At 47.7% G+C, this 18098-nt stretch overlaps 7 protein-coding genes across 7 annotated transcripts; 4 read left to right on the top strand and 3 right to left on the bottom strand.

Moving 5' to 3' along the window:
- Positions 1-11: 11 nt before the first annotated feature.
- On the bottom strand, positions 12-1404 carry Triagg1_8841 (CAZyme family GH27; the record flags this gene model as incomplete). The annotated part of the gene is made up of 4 exons (XM_062903732.1): positions 12-493; positions 548-975; positions 1028-1274; positions 1326-1404. 4 exons carry the CDS (start codon positions 1402-1404, stop codon positions 12-14), a joined length of 1236 nt encoding a protein of 411 aa, XP_062752141.1.
- Positions 1405-1904: 500 nt separating this feature from the next.
- On the top strand, positions 1905-2487 carry Triagg1_8840 (uncharacterized protein; the record flags this gene model as incomplete). The annotated part of the gene is made up of 2 exons (XM_062903731.1): positions 1905-2109; positions 2168-2487. The coding sequence occupies 2 exons, from the start codon at positions 1905-1907 to the stop codon at positions 2485-2487; spliced, it is 525 nt and encodes a 174-aa protein (XP_062752140.1).
- A 1287-nt stretch (positions 2488-3774) lies between these two features.
- Triagg1_8839 (uncharacterized protein) lies at positions 3775-4596 on the top strand (the record flags this gene model as incomplete). Its single annotated transcript, XM_062903730.1, has 1 exon — positions 3775-4596. The coding sequence occupies one exon, from the start codon at positions 3775-3777 to the stop codon at positions 4594-4596; it is 822 nt and encodes a 273-aa protein (XP_062752139.1).
- Positions 4597-5629: 1033 nt separating this feature from the next.
- Triagg1_8838 (uncharacterized protein) lies at positions 5630-6556 on the top strand (the record flags this gene model as incomplete). The annotated part of the gene is made up of 1 exon (XM_062903729.1): positions 5630-6556. The coding sequence occupies one exon, from the start codon at positions 5630-5632 to the stop codon at positions 6554-6556; it is 927 nt and encodes a 308-aa protein (XP_062752138.1).
- Positions 6557-8760: 2204 nt separating this feature from the next.
- Triagg1_8837 (transcriptional regulator family: Fungal Specific TF) lies at positions 8761-10857 on the bottom strand (the record flags this gene model as incomplete). The annotated part of the gene is made up of 4 exons (XM_062903728.1): positions 8761-9220; positions 9288-10526; positions 10590-10720; positions 10804-10857. 4 exons carry the CDS (start codon positions 10855-10857, stop codon positions 8761-8763), a joined length of 1884 nt encoding a protein of 627 aa, XP_062752137.1.
- Positions 10858-11427: 570 nt separating this feature from the next.
- Triagg1_8836 (transcriptional regulator family: Fungal Specific TF) lies at positions 11428-14463 on the top strand (the record flags this gene model as incomplete). Its single annotated transcript, XM_062903726.1, has 6 exons — positions 11428-12190; positions 12294-12456; positions 12847-13157; positions 13222-13332; positions 13397-13697; positions 13752-14463. The coding sequence occupies 6 exons, from the start codon at positions 11428-11430 to the stop codon at positions 14461-14463; spliced, it is 2361 nt and encodes a 786-aa protein (XP_062752136.1).
- Positions 14464-14522: 59 nt separating this feature from the next.
- Triagg1_8835 (uncharacterized protein) lies at positions 14523-15633 on the bottom strand (the record flags this gene model as incomplete). Its single annotated transcript, XM_062903725.1, has 3 exons — positions 14523-14634; positions 14698-14973; positions 15038-15633. The coding sequence occupies 3 exons, from the start codon at positions 15631-15633 to the stop codon at positions 14523-14525; spliced, it is 984 nt and encodes a 327-aa protein (XP_062752135.1).
- Positions 15634-18098: the final 2465 nt, after the last annotated feature.

Here is an 18098-nt window from a genome sequence, read left to right as displayed (position 1 = left end):
TAATTCCTGTATTATTTCTTGGAGAAGACCAGTACTTTCGTCTGGTTCAAAGCCACGTCTTTCAGCACGAGCTTATTACCTCCATGGTATCCTTGCTTTCCAGCCCAAACGTCTCGTACGGAATACTCGGATAGGCTAGACCCCTTCAACCCAGGCAATCCACCGAGAGGAATTGTGATGTCGGTGATGTTTGGACCATAGTTGAGAGCCAATACTACATAGCGTGACTTGCCAGAGGCAAGAGGCCCGCCCCAGACTTGGATCTTGTGCTCTGTCGATAGCTCGGGCAGGTAGTTGACCGCTACACCGGCGTCGTCCTGAGAGATTGCGATAATCTCTTTATTGAGTAAGATGTTTAGAGATGACTTGCTGATCGTGTTGATGTTGGCCCCAATGATTAGCGGTGACTTGAGTGCAGCCCAGAAAGAGAAATGGGTCTGCTCTTGGTATACGTTCATGGTGCCAGTACCAATCTCGAGCATGTCCATGTCGCCTAAGTCAAGTTAAAAGGAAATTCTCGACTATCGTATAGAGAAATATAACATACCCCATGAACCAGGTCTCTGGAATCGCGACAACTCCCGCATCTTGCGGATCATTGTCAGTACGCTGACCCCTGCATAGCCGGTATTCAGGCAGTAAGCAGATTGACAGACACCGCTACTATCTTCGCCGAATGCACTCTTAATGTCTCCAGAGATTCTGTAGCTATCTGTGAAGGATGCCCAGTGCCACGGAAACTGATTTCCCCATTGGCATAACGAGTAGAGGATGTCGCGGCCAGATCGGTTCAATGCATCGCCCATGCGCAGGAAACGTTCTTGAGGAGAGATTGTGCCCGCATGGAAGCCGCCACAGTTGTCATACTTGAGATAATCAATCTTCCATGACGCATAAGTAGCAGCATCTCGCTCCTCGTAACCGTAGCTTCCAGGGTAAAAGGCACAGTCATAAATGCCCGCGTCGCTTGAGCGACTTGGTGTTAGTAGTTGGCTGAGTCTCGGATGGATGCGCATCGCCCGCTCACCTGTATATTCCAATCTTAAGTCCTAGGCCGTGCACGAAATCTGCCAATGCTCTAATGCCGCTGGGGAACCTGGTAGAGTTTGGCTGCTGGCGACCCAGGGAGTCTCGTGTAAAGGCTTGCCACCCGTCGTCCAGGTTGACGTATTTGTAGCCAGCCCGTGCTAAGCCAGTGTCTTTCAGGCTCTTTGCGCTGGACTTGATCAATGTCTCATTTATATTGCTCTTGAATGTGTTCCAGGTGTTCCATCCTTGAGGAGTTTAGTCGTTTTTATCCATACCGAGTCGATGCTTTTGCTTACCCATCTGAGGCTTTGCTGGATTTACACTGCCCAAGCAAGGCACCGCTAGGAGTCCAACGAATAATGTTGTGGTCAACATTGTGGGCGCAAAGAACCGGCGTAAAAAAAGGAAAAAGAAAGGAACCTGTGATCGTAGAGTGTTAGATCTCTGACGGAGCTTTGAACTGTCTCCTCAAAGCTACCATATACCCCTACTTCTTCAGTAACCCTTCGTCATCTCTTGGCTCTGCTCATACTTGGACTACTGTCAACCCCGGATTTCTTCTTCCTGCACCGGGCCTGAGATTGCCCCGAGACAACCGAACTATGCTAAAGTCTGGGGCCTGAGTTAGTTCCAGACGCTTGAACCCTGTTCCGGAGCATCGTGCGGGGGATCACCGGGCGCAAAGCTCACCGATGTTGACAGTCCGACGCCGCCCCTGGTAGCCCCGGTCCGTCTCCATAAGCAGCACATTTGGGGTCAACCCCCGCCTAAAGACCTGCCTTCATCTGGAACCAACAGCCAGGTAAACGTGTGTTATCATCAATCTTTCTCATGCTGGGCAATTGAGAGAGAGCATAAAGTTTTCTTCAGCAAGAATGGTAAAGCTTCGCATGCTTTTCCTCTCCCTTTTGGGAGGTCTTGTCTCTGCGGACGTTGTTGACCAAGATCCTTTGGCATATTACCTCGCTCCATCTGGCACTTACATCCCTCCCAAAGATCCCGGCATCAACACACTACTCGACTTTGTCAAGTCAAGAGACGATCTGAGCATCCTAGCGACGGTGCTAAGCGAATGCGCTGGTATGCGTGCTTGACGTTTTTTCCCGCCGTTTATAATTGACGACTGACGACTGTACAGGCTTTGGCGAAGCTTTTGATACAGCTCCTTCTTGGTCGTACACTTTCTTTGCCCCTTCGGACACGGCTTTCAGAAATACGGGAGCGTACTACTCCACGTTTGCGGCTACCCCAAAGGGCAAATGGTGGCTGGGGAATCTACTACAGCACCATTACGTGCCGAATTCCCAGCTTATGGTCAAGAACTTTAACACCACATATACGCGCTTTCAGACAGGGACCTTTCTTTTTGTTGGAGCGCAGATCGTGGATGGGAATCTTACCCTGAATAAAGTGGCCAGGGTCACTGAAGCGGATATTCCCGTTACGAAGGTGAGGTAGTATTGAAACGTGACGAGACAAAATTAAGCATCTATGTTAACGGGTACATCATAGGGTATCGTTCACGTCATTGATCATTTGTTAGATCCTTCAGCGCAGATATTGGAAGCTGATCTGGGCAAAACCAGTCAGGGGTTCATACCCGGGAGCTGCTCAAACCCAGCATTGCCGTATTGTTGAGCTTCTCCTAGGTATGCAGCAGAAGGCTTGACGGATTGGACAAATGTAGAACAGCTAATGACGCCTTAACGGCTTGCTGCCCGCAAAAGGAATTCGTCAGAGGTGGCTAATGTGACTTTGCTAATTTCCAGTAGATACCAAGGTACTTTCGTTGGTGCTACTCATGATGCAATTCAAGTAGTTCAGATAATTGACCATGCTATGCTGTTTGTTTGTTATTCTGTTCGAAAACAGGCTTATGAGGTTCACAATACAATGATGGGCGTCCGAAAAGACTTAGAGACCTCTATGATACTTTTTGAATTATATATTATTGGTCATGCTTATATGGATTAGAAGATGGGAGGAAGCGTTGGCAATCATCTCTGTGTTTAGTACCAAGGTTGTTTCTACTCTGCGCGAATATGGGGCATCATCATGGCCACGAATGTTGGAGCCATCTTGGCAGCGACTTGTGTACAGGGTAAGCACCGTGGTCCTGTTTGGTTGGGATTTCAGACCATCTCCATCTACCTACTATAGGCAGTCAACAACGAGGCCGAATTTGCCCCTGCGATTCCTGCTGTTGGTCCATTTTCGCAACAATTCAATCTCGTTAGCTTCCATAACATGACTGCCGACAAGGAAGATGAGAATCGCCACGGGTCCAAGAATTTTGCTTGACGGCACCCCACTAGTAGATCTCGATTAGCTGCACTGCCGCCCGTACTGGAGGTACCTTAGCACTATACCTGTGGCGGGTTGGTGGGCTTAATACCATACTAAGGTTAGTACTACTAACCCAGCACCTCATTAACATTCAACTTCTCTAAACGCATCCATGCCTTACCCATCTCATATCTTGTGAATCATTTAGCTTTCAGCCATTGGTTCCCAAACATTTGTACCTTTTGGTCACGGCTCATGTGCTGTATATTTTGCTGCCTGAGGCAGCCACTGAGCATTTGCCTGCCTCATGCCTTGGCAGCTGCCCGCAACATTCAAGTTACCTCAACCAAACTCCCCAGCCAAGTCACTGCCGCTTCACCCACGTCTTCTCGCTTCCAATCTTCTAACCCTTTGCCTCCTTCATCTTCCAACATCTTGTCTTTATCCACCAAAATTGACATGGTCGCTGTTCTAGCGCGGCGATCCCTCCGGAAAGTCCAGTTGCCGCGGCCGGTGATGGTCATCGGCAAACAGCTCTACTCTAGCCTTCATCAGCAACCCGCACACTTCAAGCACCGCCCAGCAGCCTGTCAACCAACTCGAGTCAACTCGTTCAACCGACGCTCCATGGCTTCAGCCAGCTCCCATGAGAATTCAACTTCAACAGGCATGGACTGGGACGATCTCTCCGACGAGCGCAAAATCCAGTGCCTACTGAGCTCTGGCTCGAGCGAAGAAAAATGGGGCTGGGTCATCTACCGATGCAGCTACAAGCCGGAGCTCCAGAGTACCTGGGAAAGCTTCAAGCGTTTTGTCGATGCGACGACACGCAAAGAAATCGCTGCATCAGACGCTCCCGATATCGCCGACAAGCTAGACTGGGTCTTTGTCGAGGACCCCGAGCTCGAGGGTGCCTCGTTGGATCAACTGAAGCACAGGTTCAGGGCATGGGCGCGCTCCGAGGTTCAAGGAGAGTACGATATAGATTCTTCTCCTCATAATCGCGGTTCGAGGTACGCGTATTTTATCCAAGTGGACGAGGCCGCTCTGTTGAGCTTGGCTAGCGGTTTCTTGAATGGGTATGTGAATATTGTCCGGGGATGGGTGGATTCGCTGCCGCCTGAAGAGGCGACGGATGAGTTTGGTGATGCTATCGACATTGAGGACTGGATGAGGATCAAGTCAAGCATGGTTGCGCCTTATTTTTATATCGATCTGGATAACCCGGAAGATTGGTATGTGCATTATTCTCCACCGCCAGATGGCTTGTGTATATGGTAGCTGCGGAAGCTTGCGTTACAGGTTCCATTTCTTCTTTGCAATTTATGCCTACTATATGCTTGCTGTAATGCCACTAATCGTACATTCGCTGCGTTTCTTTCACTATATCTGAAGTTCGCCTTTACTGCAATGTGTGTAAGGGCAGATATAGCTCATGTTAAGCTGCAATTTACCAACTAAAATTAAATTATGCCAAGTGATAATTTCTTATAATTTCTTAAAGTAATATCAATCTCTATCTGTGAGCCACCTGTACATTAGACCCTCCCACTTAAATCACCGTCACGGAATAGGTCGGTTTCCCGGAGCATGACATCCCGCGGCATTTGGTAGGCAAGCCTATCCGTTTCAAAATGCAGGTAGCTCTTCAAGTGCGTTTTTTTTTTTTTTTTTTTTTTTTGAAATCCATACGTAATGGGCCCCAGCTAGAGAAGGACAGTGATTTCATCCCTTAAACACAATTGGCGACAGAATTATGCCACCCAGGCGTTGACATCGCGACAGTCAACTGAGTGGGATGTGCCCAACCATTTCCAGTACAAATTGCCCTTTTAGGAAATTGCCTGTTTCGATTCATTTTGTGGAGATTGCTGATTCCACAAGACTCAAACGCCCTGATTCCGCCTGCAGACTGCTTCGGTATTTACAACTATTCCGCGGAGTATGAACAGATGAACTGTTGCACTCACGGAGCCCAAGTCTATCCCTGCCAATATGGAAATTACTAACCCGATTTATCGTTGAATTTCCAAGTTAGGCTTTGCCATTCTGGTATCACTTCAACGAATGTGTGTTTCTTTGTACCTAGGAACAAGGGATCTCGTTATGAACAAGGTAGGAATCCCATAATGAGGATTTTGGTAAGAGGGAAAAATGTAGTAAATAGAGAGACAGAAATTCCACTATGTTGTGGTATATAAAAAGGTCCATCTGCAAAGGCAATATGCTCAGTTTGATATCCGCCCTCACACAGCTCCTCATACACACTCCGCCCAGGCTATCACAAACAAGGATAATCCAGATTCAAACCACCATGTCAACGCACCAAACAGCTCCAACGCAGTACATCATAGGTTCTGATGGTGTCAAATATGCATATCGCCGTATTGGCCCTTCAGAGGGTCTTCCTCTCGTAATGCATGGATTTTTTCGATCCAACATGGATTTCTGGGACCCAATCCTCATCAACAATCTTGTAGAGAAGCGGCCTGTGATTCTATTTGATCAGACCGGCGTGGGCCGTAGCAGCGGTACAATCCCTACGACATATCAGGGATGGGCAGACTGCCAAATTAATCTCACGAATGCCCTCGGTATCAATCGCTATGATGTTGCCGGCTTCTCAATGGGTGGGCTTTCCGCTCAATTAGTGGCATTGACAGTACCGCATATGGTCCGCAAGCTCATCTTGTTGGGGACTACTTCTGCAGCTCCTTACGAAGAGTCATCGGATATTGCTGGTATGGTTTGGCCGCGTGAAAAAGCACAGCCTGAGCCCATGGCTGTTCTTACAACATCTAAAAGCACTCCAGAAGAAATGCAGCATGCTATTGCATATTCATTCTTTTACCAGACCGATGCTGGCCGTGAGGCGGCGCAAGGATGGTGGGACCGTGTCAACGAACGAAAAGTCGACGGTGAGACCCCTCTCCTGGAGTTTGTTAACCCCGAGGGCACGGCTCGGCAAGTTGAGGCTGTGGTTCACTGGAACACGCCAGAAAAGAATGGTGCATATGATCGTCTCAGCGACCTGGAAATGCCGGTTCTAGTGATGAATGGTGATGATGACCTTCTTATACCACCAAGCCGTAGCTGGGAGTTGGCTAAGAAGATTCCCAACTCTCAGCTCATCATCTATCCCAAGGCTGGACATGGCTTCTTGTATCAGTATGCAAAGCTCACTGCTACCCACATCAACATGTTCTTGGATGGGTTTGGAGGCTTGCACGGAGACGAGTAGAGAGATGGCTGAATCGAACGAGATTGATATAAGGCAGAGATGATATAGACTTCTTCCTTGAACTATCTAGTTAATAAGGACCAAATGGCATTTGTATGTTTCCCATGTACAAACTCAATCCACATTATACTGTTCAGTTCCTTTTGAAAGGCATACTGGCCGTCCTTTCCTCTCATATCTTGTGATAAGAATTCGACAAGAGAGGAGACGAACCATTGCTTTTCGAGTGTTCCGTCTGCGACAGCTAGGCAGCCCATGAATAGCATCCATCTCGTCAAGCGCGTCGGCGTCAATAAACAGCCTTTCATATAAGACTGCAATTTCCCAACTAGAGTCGTTGAAGTCACAACGAATCGTTCAATTGTGCATGTTAGTGATTTAATGTATGGGGTAAGGCAGATTCGAAATGCGTTGTGACAGGCGCTCATATGCTGAGAGGTACACAGCAGTAGCCGCTGGAGAAGGCCAAAAACGGCCGAATCCATGTATTGGGGATTTAGTTTTGTCTGTCGCATCATAGCATCCTGAAGTGCGCCGCTAAGTGATGAGATGTCGCAGAATATGCTGACTAGATCCAAGCTTATTTCGCACGAGCACGGAAGCTTGGCCGGCACAATTGTATTCACTTGACCAGAGGAATCTCCAGTGATTTCGGCGAGGCCAGACAGGAGTTGGGTGTTTGGAATGTTATCAGAGTCTACCGCGATTTCAAGAATACCACTGTGAACTGTTAATACCCTGCTACCAATCGTGGGGCTTGTGCTCCCTTACCGGTACATCTTGGACCTAAGTGTCTCATTGATGCTGGATAGTCCTCCTCGAATGCTGACTAGCTCTGCTAGTCCTCAAGCGTGGGCCCATGATTTTTCGTGGTCGCCTAATGAATTCTAAAGAAGAGCTTCAGATAATTGCTCTAGCAGTCACCATACTGTCATGAGAGAGAGCTTACACTCCAATTAGCTAGACAGGCAATAGCGCCTAATGTCTCGTCAGTTTGCATATATCCTGTGGATATTCTATGATTCAGTCTCCGTAAGGCTTCGTTTAATAAGCTGTGGGAGTCTTGAAGATTGACGCTATTTCGGGTGATCTTTGCAAGAGTCCTCGCAGCGTATGACAGAATGATGCAGCGCCACACATCGTCCGCTAACATACGAGGGAACCAGTGTTGCTTGGCAGGATTGAACGATAAGAGTGATGACAGCGGATATGTATCAGTGGCGATGACATGGAAATCTGAAAGAAGCGTCAGCAATTTCGTAGTAGAGAATGGCAGTATTCACGAACAGTAATTGATATATAGAATGACATGCTGGGACAATGATGGAGGCATTCTATCCATGAAAGGTGGCATTGCAAAACTCAGAAGATCATGGTTAGAAGCTACATGTAGACTTGATACATGATCTTTTATGATTTGGTATTGATCACGATGCACTCGACTGGCATTTGTTGACTGCTTTAGTGGATGGCTCGAGGGTCGGCGAATTAGAGGCTTCTTTTGGATGCGAAGTGGCCGTATTTCTCTTTTCTTGTCGTTTCTTCTTTTATCGAGGCTGAGTTCCTTGCCTGTTGCAGTCGACAAACCGAAAATTTCCTTTCTTTGTATCCTCTCTCTTCCCTACTGATCCGGTTGAGGTAATCGCTATGCCGGTGGCCTGTAATTTCCTGGGCCGAGTCTGCCACTGAGAAATCCTACCGAGACTCGTTCCCTGGTGAATCTTGTGAACAAGATAGAGGGACTTATCCGGGAAAAGTATTTTCTCTCCGTTACCAGACATTGTGTCTTTTAATCAGTGAGAAATCGTCTACCTTGTATGGAGTCAAGTTTCCCGCATACACAGGGCGCAGCGACTGAGCAGGAGAGTGGAATTAATAGAAGTTGGATGATGGACAACTGTATGGACGAAGCACATCCACCCCAATTGACCCTTGTTCGGATGTGGGGGGGCAGCGGAGTCTCGCCATCTGCTTACTTATGTCGGTAGTTTTGAGAACTCAGTCTACCGAGGTTATCCAATAGACAGGTCTGGAACTTGGTGACATCTATTTGGGTTATGTTTATGATATCTCGGGTGATGCCGTATTTTATTGCTTGAACTGTAGGAACTATGACTCACGCTTTGTTTAAGATTGAGTTGCCGTATCAGGCTCCTCATGGCTCCTTATTCCACCATATGCAGCAAAACTGTGTAATATTACAACTAATTCCAACTAAACAAAGCGGTGCCAGATGTGGCATAACTATTGATCAACGGACTCTCGTCTTCCTGCAGTATTGCCTCTACTGATGGGTTGATTGGCATTACTTCTGGGCCCTTATGACCATGGTAGAATCCTTGTACCAATCCCAGGACCGGCTGGGTTCCAGATTCGCCAAGAGAGCTGTCCAATTGAACCTCCGGCAAAAGATATTCTGTCTCTAGGGCGGAAGTCACATTGATGTTCCGCTCTATCGAAATCCGAACCTTGAGTGCCAGCTCCTCGCAGGCGTGATAAACTTGTTGGAACTGCTTGTTTCTTAATTTTACAGCTATCGGCGCTAGTGATTGTATGGCGGCCTCGACAAGTCTCTGGTCTGTTACCAGCATCTCATGGTGAGGCTCAGTCAGATTGTTCACTATGAGTAGAAGAAGTCCCGTGATTCGACCGCATAGGGTGGACCTGTATATAACGACTGTCGTTAATGGCAGCTCAAATCTCCCATCCCTTACTTATCGTGGAAACTTACCAGATCAACGATTCGTTGGATATCGGCATACTATGCCAAAGCTTCATGCACGCCCGTGAAGAGCTAACCAGCTTGGACCAGGAACCTGGTAGAGATGGCTGTGGGCTTGCGATGGCACATCTGATCGGTTCTTCAATGATGATAGCGCTGCGTTGGAGGATAATCTGTATCCACTTCTGGTTGTGCGAATGAGCCCGATGTATCATGGCCGAGGCATGAAGATAGGTCCAGTGTAGGGAAGCCAGGTGTTGTACGGTCCCTGGCGGAGCAGTTTCGAGGAGAGAATCTGGCATGAACTCTCTTGGCAAGCTTTCCTCCCATTGATGGAGCGTACACTCGATTGACTGTACGAATTGTTCTTTCGCGGCAGACAACAGTTTATCCGCCGTCACCGAATACAGCCAATCGTATACCTTTCCCTGGATGATCCCAAGCTGTACTCGGAGGCGGAAGAAGTTTATCTTACTCGTCCCTTGGAGGCTATAGACGACGCCAGCGCCATCAATGGGATCAATTTCAGGCAGGTCGATATCTGTCCACGCATCGGAGAGTAGAGGCGGCTGCTGCGCACGTAAGCTGATACTTTTATCCAGGACGTAGGCGATCCAGAACAAGCGGTCGCGCTGTCTGACATCTGCCTGGCTAAGATGTTCTTGTCCCGACCGACTATAGAGTCTCAGTCTGTGTACTAATGTGACAGCCGTGGCGACCAAGACACTTGCAGGCTGAGGATCGGCTGATTCCTGGAAAAGGATACAGAGACCAAGAACAATTTGTGCGCTGAGTATGTCTTCTTCGCGAGTAACTATCTCGTCAAGGACCGACTGAGCATTCTTGACGAATGTTGCTACCGTCAGACCCCCTCCAGCACCAATATGTGGCTGGAGAAGTAAACCAAGCGCAAGAACGACATTAATAGCTGCCCAGGTAGCCGAACCACGCTGGTCTGGATTTGAGTACCAACCACGCAGCATCTGCATGAATTTTGTCTGGTCAAATAGAGGTAAGAGTCGATTATTAGATAGGAAGTACTCGTCCACGATAGGAAGAATGTCAGAGAGCGGTGGGAGAATCCGTTCATCTTCTCGCTCTTCACTTGACGGAAGGGCGTCTTGAACATCCTCAATAACCGATTCGATCTCCCCTCTCTGAGATAGGATGTCGATCTGCGTCTTCAGGCCCTCGAGCATCGACTCCATGCGGCCCATGCGAGCCTCGAGAGACTCAACTCTAGGGGCACTATAGACCATCAGCTTTAACATGCCCAATATCGGAGCCCTTTTCAGGAGTTTCCGCTCTTACGCATTGGCCCGCGGAACCGTCTTCCGCTGCACGCCATTATACACGCATTCCGACTCGTAGATCTGGCAATGAGAGCACCGCGGCTTTGCACCGTTGCAACGGATCTTCTTTTGGCAACATAAATCGCATGCCTACAGTCGGTTAGCTCAGTGAATGGTCAAGGAAGACAGGCTCTATGCCGCCTATTCCAAACAGGCCGGCGGGATAGCAGTACCTTTCTTCTTCCTCCTCTCCTCGAGGAAACAGCTGCCTCGGTAAAGTCTTTCATTCTTCAGGTCCCTGTCATTTACTCAGCAAATCACAAAGCAACACTTACAAACTCCCCGCGGGCATAGTCTATACATATAGTTTCCCTGCTCCTGACTTAATCACAGATGACCTGATTACACTAGCTGATTTTGCAAACTCCCCGCGGAGCTCGAGCGATGACAAAGCCGCCATTCCGCTGCCATCCCAGTCAACTAATTACAAAGTCCGCAACGCCAAAACACTATTTGCAACATGGATGATTACACCCATTTGTGCGATTCAGCCCGCCGTGCCGATGATATCCCATCAGCTGAAGTTTTTGTCGACCAGAGGCAGTCAGAATTACAGAACATAGTCCAAGACCTCAACTCCCCGTGGCATTCGAAATCCGACGGGATGCATCATCATGAAAATACTAGACTCTGGGTCGGCCCTAATAGGTGATCGTTCAAATTTCTGTATCTTATAAGAGGATGGCGAGACCGCAGCTTGTAGACTGTCGACCAAAGCAATTCAACCAGAGCTCTAGACATCACTTGCATCTTACACTTTAGAATCATAACCAGAATAAACAATCCTCTTGTCCACAATGGCTTCCGCACTTGATTCTCAAGTGGATATCGTGATCCCAGAGATGCCTTCTTTCACCAAAGGCTATCACCACCGTCCCTATCCTGCTATCTCGCCATCGCGGCCCGAGATCGCAGCTGCGGCAGCGGGGAAGAATATTGTCGTCACAGGCGGCGGTACAGGCATTGGTAAGGCTATTGCCATAGCCTTTGCGCAGGCTGGAGCCCGTTCTGTGGCTATCTTGGGTCGGCGAGCCGATCGGCTACAACAAACTGCGGCTGAGATGAAATCAGAGGCCGCCAAACATGGTCACTCGCCCATCATCGTCACAGAAGTGGTAGACCTGATGCGGCGCGAGACTGTAGACGACGCGCTACGATCCATCCAGTCCAAAATCAGCACTGCCGCAGGATCGACTTACCTCGACGTGCTTGTGTCCAATGCTGGCATGGCACCAAAGATGGGAGCGGTGCTAGGCTATGACGCCCAAATCATGATGAACACCTTCGGACTCAACGTGATGAGTGCCTTTAACGCAGTCAACGCATGGGCACCACTGGCCGGCGATAAGGCCGTGCTGATCAATGTGTCATCAATGATGGCACACGCGAGACCAGTGGTCACCAACTTTGCCTACTCAATGGCCAAGGCGGCCAATCTCAAGATGATGGACTATTTTGCTGCTGAAAATCCAACTATTCACGTGGTTAGCCTGCAGCCTGGTATCATCAATACGGAGCTCGGCGGCGATGATATGCCTGTCTTTGTTGCGCCGGACACAAGTGAGTCCTTCTTTTACAAGCCTTCTTTATTCATCTAATTGCTTTACATCGACTTTTCCCCCTACTCTAGACTATAGTCGCTGACAATGCTGCTTTCCAATAGCTGAGTTGCCAGGCCAGTTTTGCGCCTGGCTGTTAACGGACGAGGCACGGTTCCTCAAGAACAAGTTTGTATGGGCCAACTGGGACGTCGAGGATCTTGTGGCTCGTAAAGATGAGGTTCTCACGACTAGGGCACTTACATGGGGAGTTGAGGGAGTTCCTGTGTAATTGCATAGCTACTATATAATAGCCCATCGCTTTAAGACATAGATAAAGACAGATTCTATGTATCATGTTTCAATCAAAAGTCGTTCCTTGGATCTAATTGAAGCGTTATGAAAAGACAAGATGTATTAGTCAATAGAAGAAGAGTAGTCCATTTTCTAGACTAATTTACATTGACCAGTATAAACATGCGCCTCTGTGTCCAGGAGTAGTTAATATCGGCCTTAGCTAGGGATATCTCCGGAATCGTATCTCCGGAATGCAATGGTCTGCATCTAACTTAATAGCAGCCGGTAAAATGTCCTTTTACAACATAGTTTCCCTCAAATCCACGCTCACTCAATAATTATTCCTATCGATATGGATTTGACATTTATTGATAACAATAGTGTTATCGACAACAAAACAAGGTCCGTGATCCGTCGTCAAGCCGCCAAGGGACAAAACCTTGGCCGAAGGATCACTCGGCCATCACGTGTGAAAGCATTCGAACGCCAAGCCTTGGTACAGCCTCTCTTCGCTGTCAAGTCCAAACATGAGTCTTCAGACGTACATCAAGACGGCCGCGACGGGGACTCCAGCTCTCGTGGAGACGATGAGGATACGCCCTCGCGAATTGAGCCTGTCATAGGCGACAGTGTATCGGTTCTGAGCCTACCTATAGATATAGCGCAAGAAGACAGAGTGCTCATGTGCGAAGGTTAGTCGGCAGGAACTCTGGGCTAGCAAATTCCATGAGTTTCCTTGACTTATATTACGAGTAGCCGTGGCTTTTATGAACGCGCCTCGCTGCTTACCCAGTCTCAACAAAGCCTTTTCCGAAGGTAGCGTCGGTCACTCGATTTTTCTACAACTCATCTTTACGGACCAAGCATGTATGTCACGCTCCTCCGTTATATGCCGTCACACATAAGGTTAAATATCATGTGAAACGGGTAGACTATCATTGCGCCCTGGCCACAGTTCTCGAGTGCAACCACATCTCGCCACAGTCCGGCGTCTCCTCTATTCGCCACCTTACCCATGCCTTTCGTCTGATCAACGAGCGCATCTCCGGAGCAGAGCGGGTGTCTAATTCCACAATTGCCGTGGTCATGAGCTTATCGACCTACGAGTCTACGCGAGGCCGCTACGACCGTGGCATGATTCATCTCTCAGGTCTTTTTCGCATGGTCGAGACGCGAGGTGGCTTGGACCGCGTCGGGTCTGAAGAGCCTGAGATAATGCAGAAGATTTATAGGTACGCTAAATGTGCTGCGACTTCATTAAATATGGTGGTAACGCAAAGGTATAGAGCAGACCTTGACTATGCCCTCAGGTTTGGTGCTGCTCCCAAACTGAATATTAAGCTCTTTGAGAATTCGAAAGCTATGGAGAGGTTAAATGTGCTTTCAACTCGAGATCACGATATTCTTTACCTCAATCTCAACCCAGAATTTCGAGAGCAACTTGGCCTGGAGCTGTGCGAGCTCTGGAATAGTGCAGCCGAGATGTCTATGCTAGTCAACGAGGCGAGCGCAAACAAACGTTCCAAATTATCTAGAGCGAAGTTTTTGAGGAGCTATATCTGGCTTGGCCACCGTCTTCTCAACTATGCTTCGTTGAACAAGCCGCGCTCACTGAATCGCCTCCAAAGTATGGCACATTTAGGTCTCCTGATGCTGATCAGCTCTCTCCTATGCGGCCTCGACCGCCGCGTGGTAGAAAATGCAATCTTATCACAATTACTTCGTGACGAAGCAAGTAAAGTGACCAATTCTGAGACGCAAGAACTTCTGCTATGGTTGTTATTCTTGGGAGCGGCTGGCATCCTACAGGATCCTAGTCACGATATTTGGCTGGTCCCAAAGACTTGGGAGACGATGAGAGATCTTGGATTAGATACCTGGGACAGTATAAGAAGCGTTCTTTGGAAGTTTCCATGGATGAATGACTTTTACGAGAGCGGGTCTTCGGCGCTGTTTGCCAAGGTGACTCAATACCAATGTATTCAATTCTCTGTTTAGGAACCATCATGAAATCTTACATAGAAGACTATAATAATCATCACCACTCCCCTAAACACTTATTCTAGGGCTCTTGAGACACAACCTGGTTCGATTTTCTCGAGCTCTTTGGCAATGCTGTCCCAACCCTGCTTGTTCGCAGTGGCGTCCATCCAATCTGGTATCATGTCGCTGGAATATGTTAGCATACATTCAACTAGTATAAGAATAACCAAAATATTTATGAATACTTACTCAGCTGGAACACAGTCGTCCATATAGGAACCATGACTGTCCTCGCCCGCAACTGCTCCTGCAAGAAGGGTGCGACTACCACACTCTGCGGTTCGACCACACTGCTCCAACATCTTATTTAGAGAAGCCTTGAAATCTTCTGGTGCGTTCCGTGAGAGTGATGTTTCGCATAATCCGGGGTTGATGAGGTTGATAATGACCCCACCACGAGCCACTGGAAGTAATCTCGCGATCTCGCGGACAGCAAGGATTTCCATCATCTTCGATGCCGGGTAACTATGAAACTTTTAGTTAGTACTTGCAATCTAACAGTGTACTAAAGGACCTGGTCATCAACTACCTCTTCATGCCTAATTCGTCGTCTGCGTCCATGTTCACAATGGGATCACTGGCAATCTTGGACCAGTAATCCCCTAGGTCAAGGCCTGTACCGCTAGAGACAATGCTGAGGCGAGGGGAATATCCATATCTGGCTGAGTCGGAGCGCAATTTTGGAAGCAGAAGAATGGCCAAAAGGAAAGTGCTTATAACATTGACGGTCAATGTCAATTGATGGCCCTCCGGTTTCCCGCCCGATCCTGCAACGGCTGCATTCTCAATAACGGCATCGATACGCTCAAGTATGTCAACTGCTTTGGATGCAAATGCCCGGACGGATGCGTAGCTGGAGAGGTCCAGATGCCAGACCTCAGCAACGCCCTCGATTCCCGTCGAGGCCTCAATGTCCTTCTTGGCAGCGTCACCAGCCTCGAGGTTGCGTACTGCGAGAATGACTTTTGCTGCTCCTATGCCTACTAGATGACGTGCAGCCTCAAGTCCAAGACCAACATTGGCACCAGTGACAATATAGGTTCGGCCCGCGCAGAGTTCTTTGGAGATGTTAAGTGGGAGCTCGCGTTTCTGGACGAGAGCACGGTCGGTGGCAGACACAGCCATGTTGAGAACAGGATTTATGATGGTAAATTTAAACAAAGAATGCTCTCAAGGGAACAAAAAGTAGCACGATAATCGCCTTCAAGGTGTTGAGAAGCTGTTGCTGATGTTGTAGGAGAAAGACTAACAAGGGCTGGCTTCTTCCTCCGTTTTATAACAGTTCAACATGGCAGGATCGTATAGACATTGTAATACGCACCGGAATTTGCACAATCTCCGACTCTTCAGACTCTGCAAAGTCCACTGAAATATACTTCCATATCGTTTATTCGGTCTATATGGTATCACACGGCATATGAAGGCGAAGCGAGTACGCATAAGCAACCAATAGGAGAGCGGCATCCGTATTGGGTCTGGTCTGCGTCGTACTCATAGCCCACCAGCCAATAGGAGAGCGGCAGCCAAAAAGGGTAAGGGCCGCACGTAGTTGAAGAACAAGATACTAAAGGAAATGAAATCTATGATATTGAGAAACCGCAAGCAAAAGCTCCAAAGCTCAAAAGAATGAATATAGATAAAGCAAACAAGAAACTAAGCTGCCTTAAGCGCTCCGAGGCACAAAGTTAGCCAAAAGTACAATTGTCTAATATAAGTTTGAATGTCTAATCGACTATCAGTATTATATAAACTTGTTAAACTTGCTGTTTTTTACTAACCTCAAAGTCTTCTTTGTTATCCTCTTCTGAATCATGATCAAGAGAAATCTTAGCAAGATGTATCTTTTTCTTCTGTAAATTCAAGATTCCCTACAGTGCATTTAAACAGTTAGATATAAATATATACCGTCACACATTTTGTCGTTAATACCTTCTCGACTGTACCCTCTGTGATATATTTGAAAATCGTTACTGTTTGAGTCTGTCCAATCCTAAGCGCCCTGGCTATTGCTTGCTTTTCTAATGCGGGATTCCAGTGCGGTTCGACAATGTGCACTTGGCTTGCTTTGGTCAATGTTAGACTGTTGAGATTCTGTCAGCTTACCGAAAGTCATCCCAAACGTTCCAGAAAAAGTCATCATACCCAACAGCTCCTGAATTGATAGTCATAAGCAGGACTAATATTTGAGGGTTATGTTGAAACTTCGAAACATTCACTGTTCGTTCCGCAGGGCTAGTCCTGCCATCAATTCTGGAGAACAAGACGCCTCGTTCAGCAAGCAGGGCGCCAAGAATATCGATAGTATCCCTCCAGGACGTAAAGACAATACTACATATGATCAGTACCTGCTGTATGAGTATTTGTTAAACTGAATCGGAAGGGTTACCTCTTAGCTCCGGAGACACTGGAGCTACAAATGTTTTGGGTGACTATCATCAGCTTTGAGGAGTAACCGTCTGCAAGAGCACGAATAGGAGGAGAAAAATTTGGTGTGATTCTCTCATATCCCACTGAAGCAGATACATCTAAAGGAGGCTGTTGTGTGCATCGATCGTCTCCAAAGGATATAGGCGGGTCTAACCCCAAATGTTGGCGCCCAGGAGTTATCGGAAGAGAAAGCAACTGTCCGCATAATGGGCAATTGTGGATCCCATTCGGAAGCCCTTCTTCAGTCATATCACATAATTCACAGCCGTCACTCGTTCTGCTCTCTGGCTCTTTCCCCCTTGATAATCTCCACTGCCCAGAATACCCTGTGACAAGCGGTCCGTCAGGCCCGAGTCGGATTGTACCGTTATTGCACAGCCTTCGAAGCTTCATTATGGCGACAAATAGCGAAGCCTGCGTATTTAGGTCTGAATCTCCGCATATTCGCTTGTCAAACTCAATCTGACAACCTCTGAGGATGTTTTGGTATTCGGCTTTTTCTGCGGGGGACAGGTTGACTGAGATAATTTCGTATATTGGCTTCGGGATATCAAGGTACTCATCCCCTCTCCGGAGACAAACCGATCGAAGAAGAAGTCGTAGATTTCTCAAAGAGTCATCAGTTTCTTCTCGGATAGGACCTATGATATATTTATCGAAGAGCCTTGCAATTGATAGTGGGCCGTGGCGGAGAAACCTCAACATGGCTCGCAAATCATGAAGGTTGTTTTGTATAGGCGTCCCTGTCAAGCACCATCTTCTCTGGGCCTCGAGGGACTCTACCGCCTTGAATATTTGGGTGTCCTGATTCCTGACACAGTGTGCTGTTTTCGCTTAGCATGATGATCTACGACAGCTTTGCAGAAGGGAAAGAACAAGGATATGCATCACCTGGAATGCTTTTATGCTCAACTCACCTTCATCTAGCACAATCCGAAACCAAGAGAAGTCATGCAGAACCTTTTGGCCTTTCCAATCCGCAAGAATTGTGTGGTACGTCGTCAGTACGACATCGTACTGTAAGAGTTGATCGGACATCTTTGCGCGTTTGTCTCCATGGAAGTGACCAACTGTGAGAGCAAATGGGTCAAAACGGCTAGTAAATACCCATCCATTATTAGCTCGAAAGAGGAGAGCGGGTATGGAAGGAAGTATCGACAAAT

Source organism: Trichoderma aggressivum, assembly GCF_033847375.1.
Source record: "Trichoderma aggressivum f. europaeum strain CBS 100526 chromosome Unknown scaffold_046, whole genome shotgun sequence".
Classification (NCBI taxonomy): domain Eukaryota; kingdom Fungi; phylum Ascomycota; class Sordariomycetes; order Hypocreales; family Hypocreaceae; genus Trichoderma; species Trichoderma aggressivum.
The sequence above is the reverse complement of the archived record's forward strand: the minus strand, read 5'-3'. Positions and strand labels throughout refer to the sequence as shown.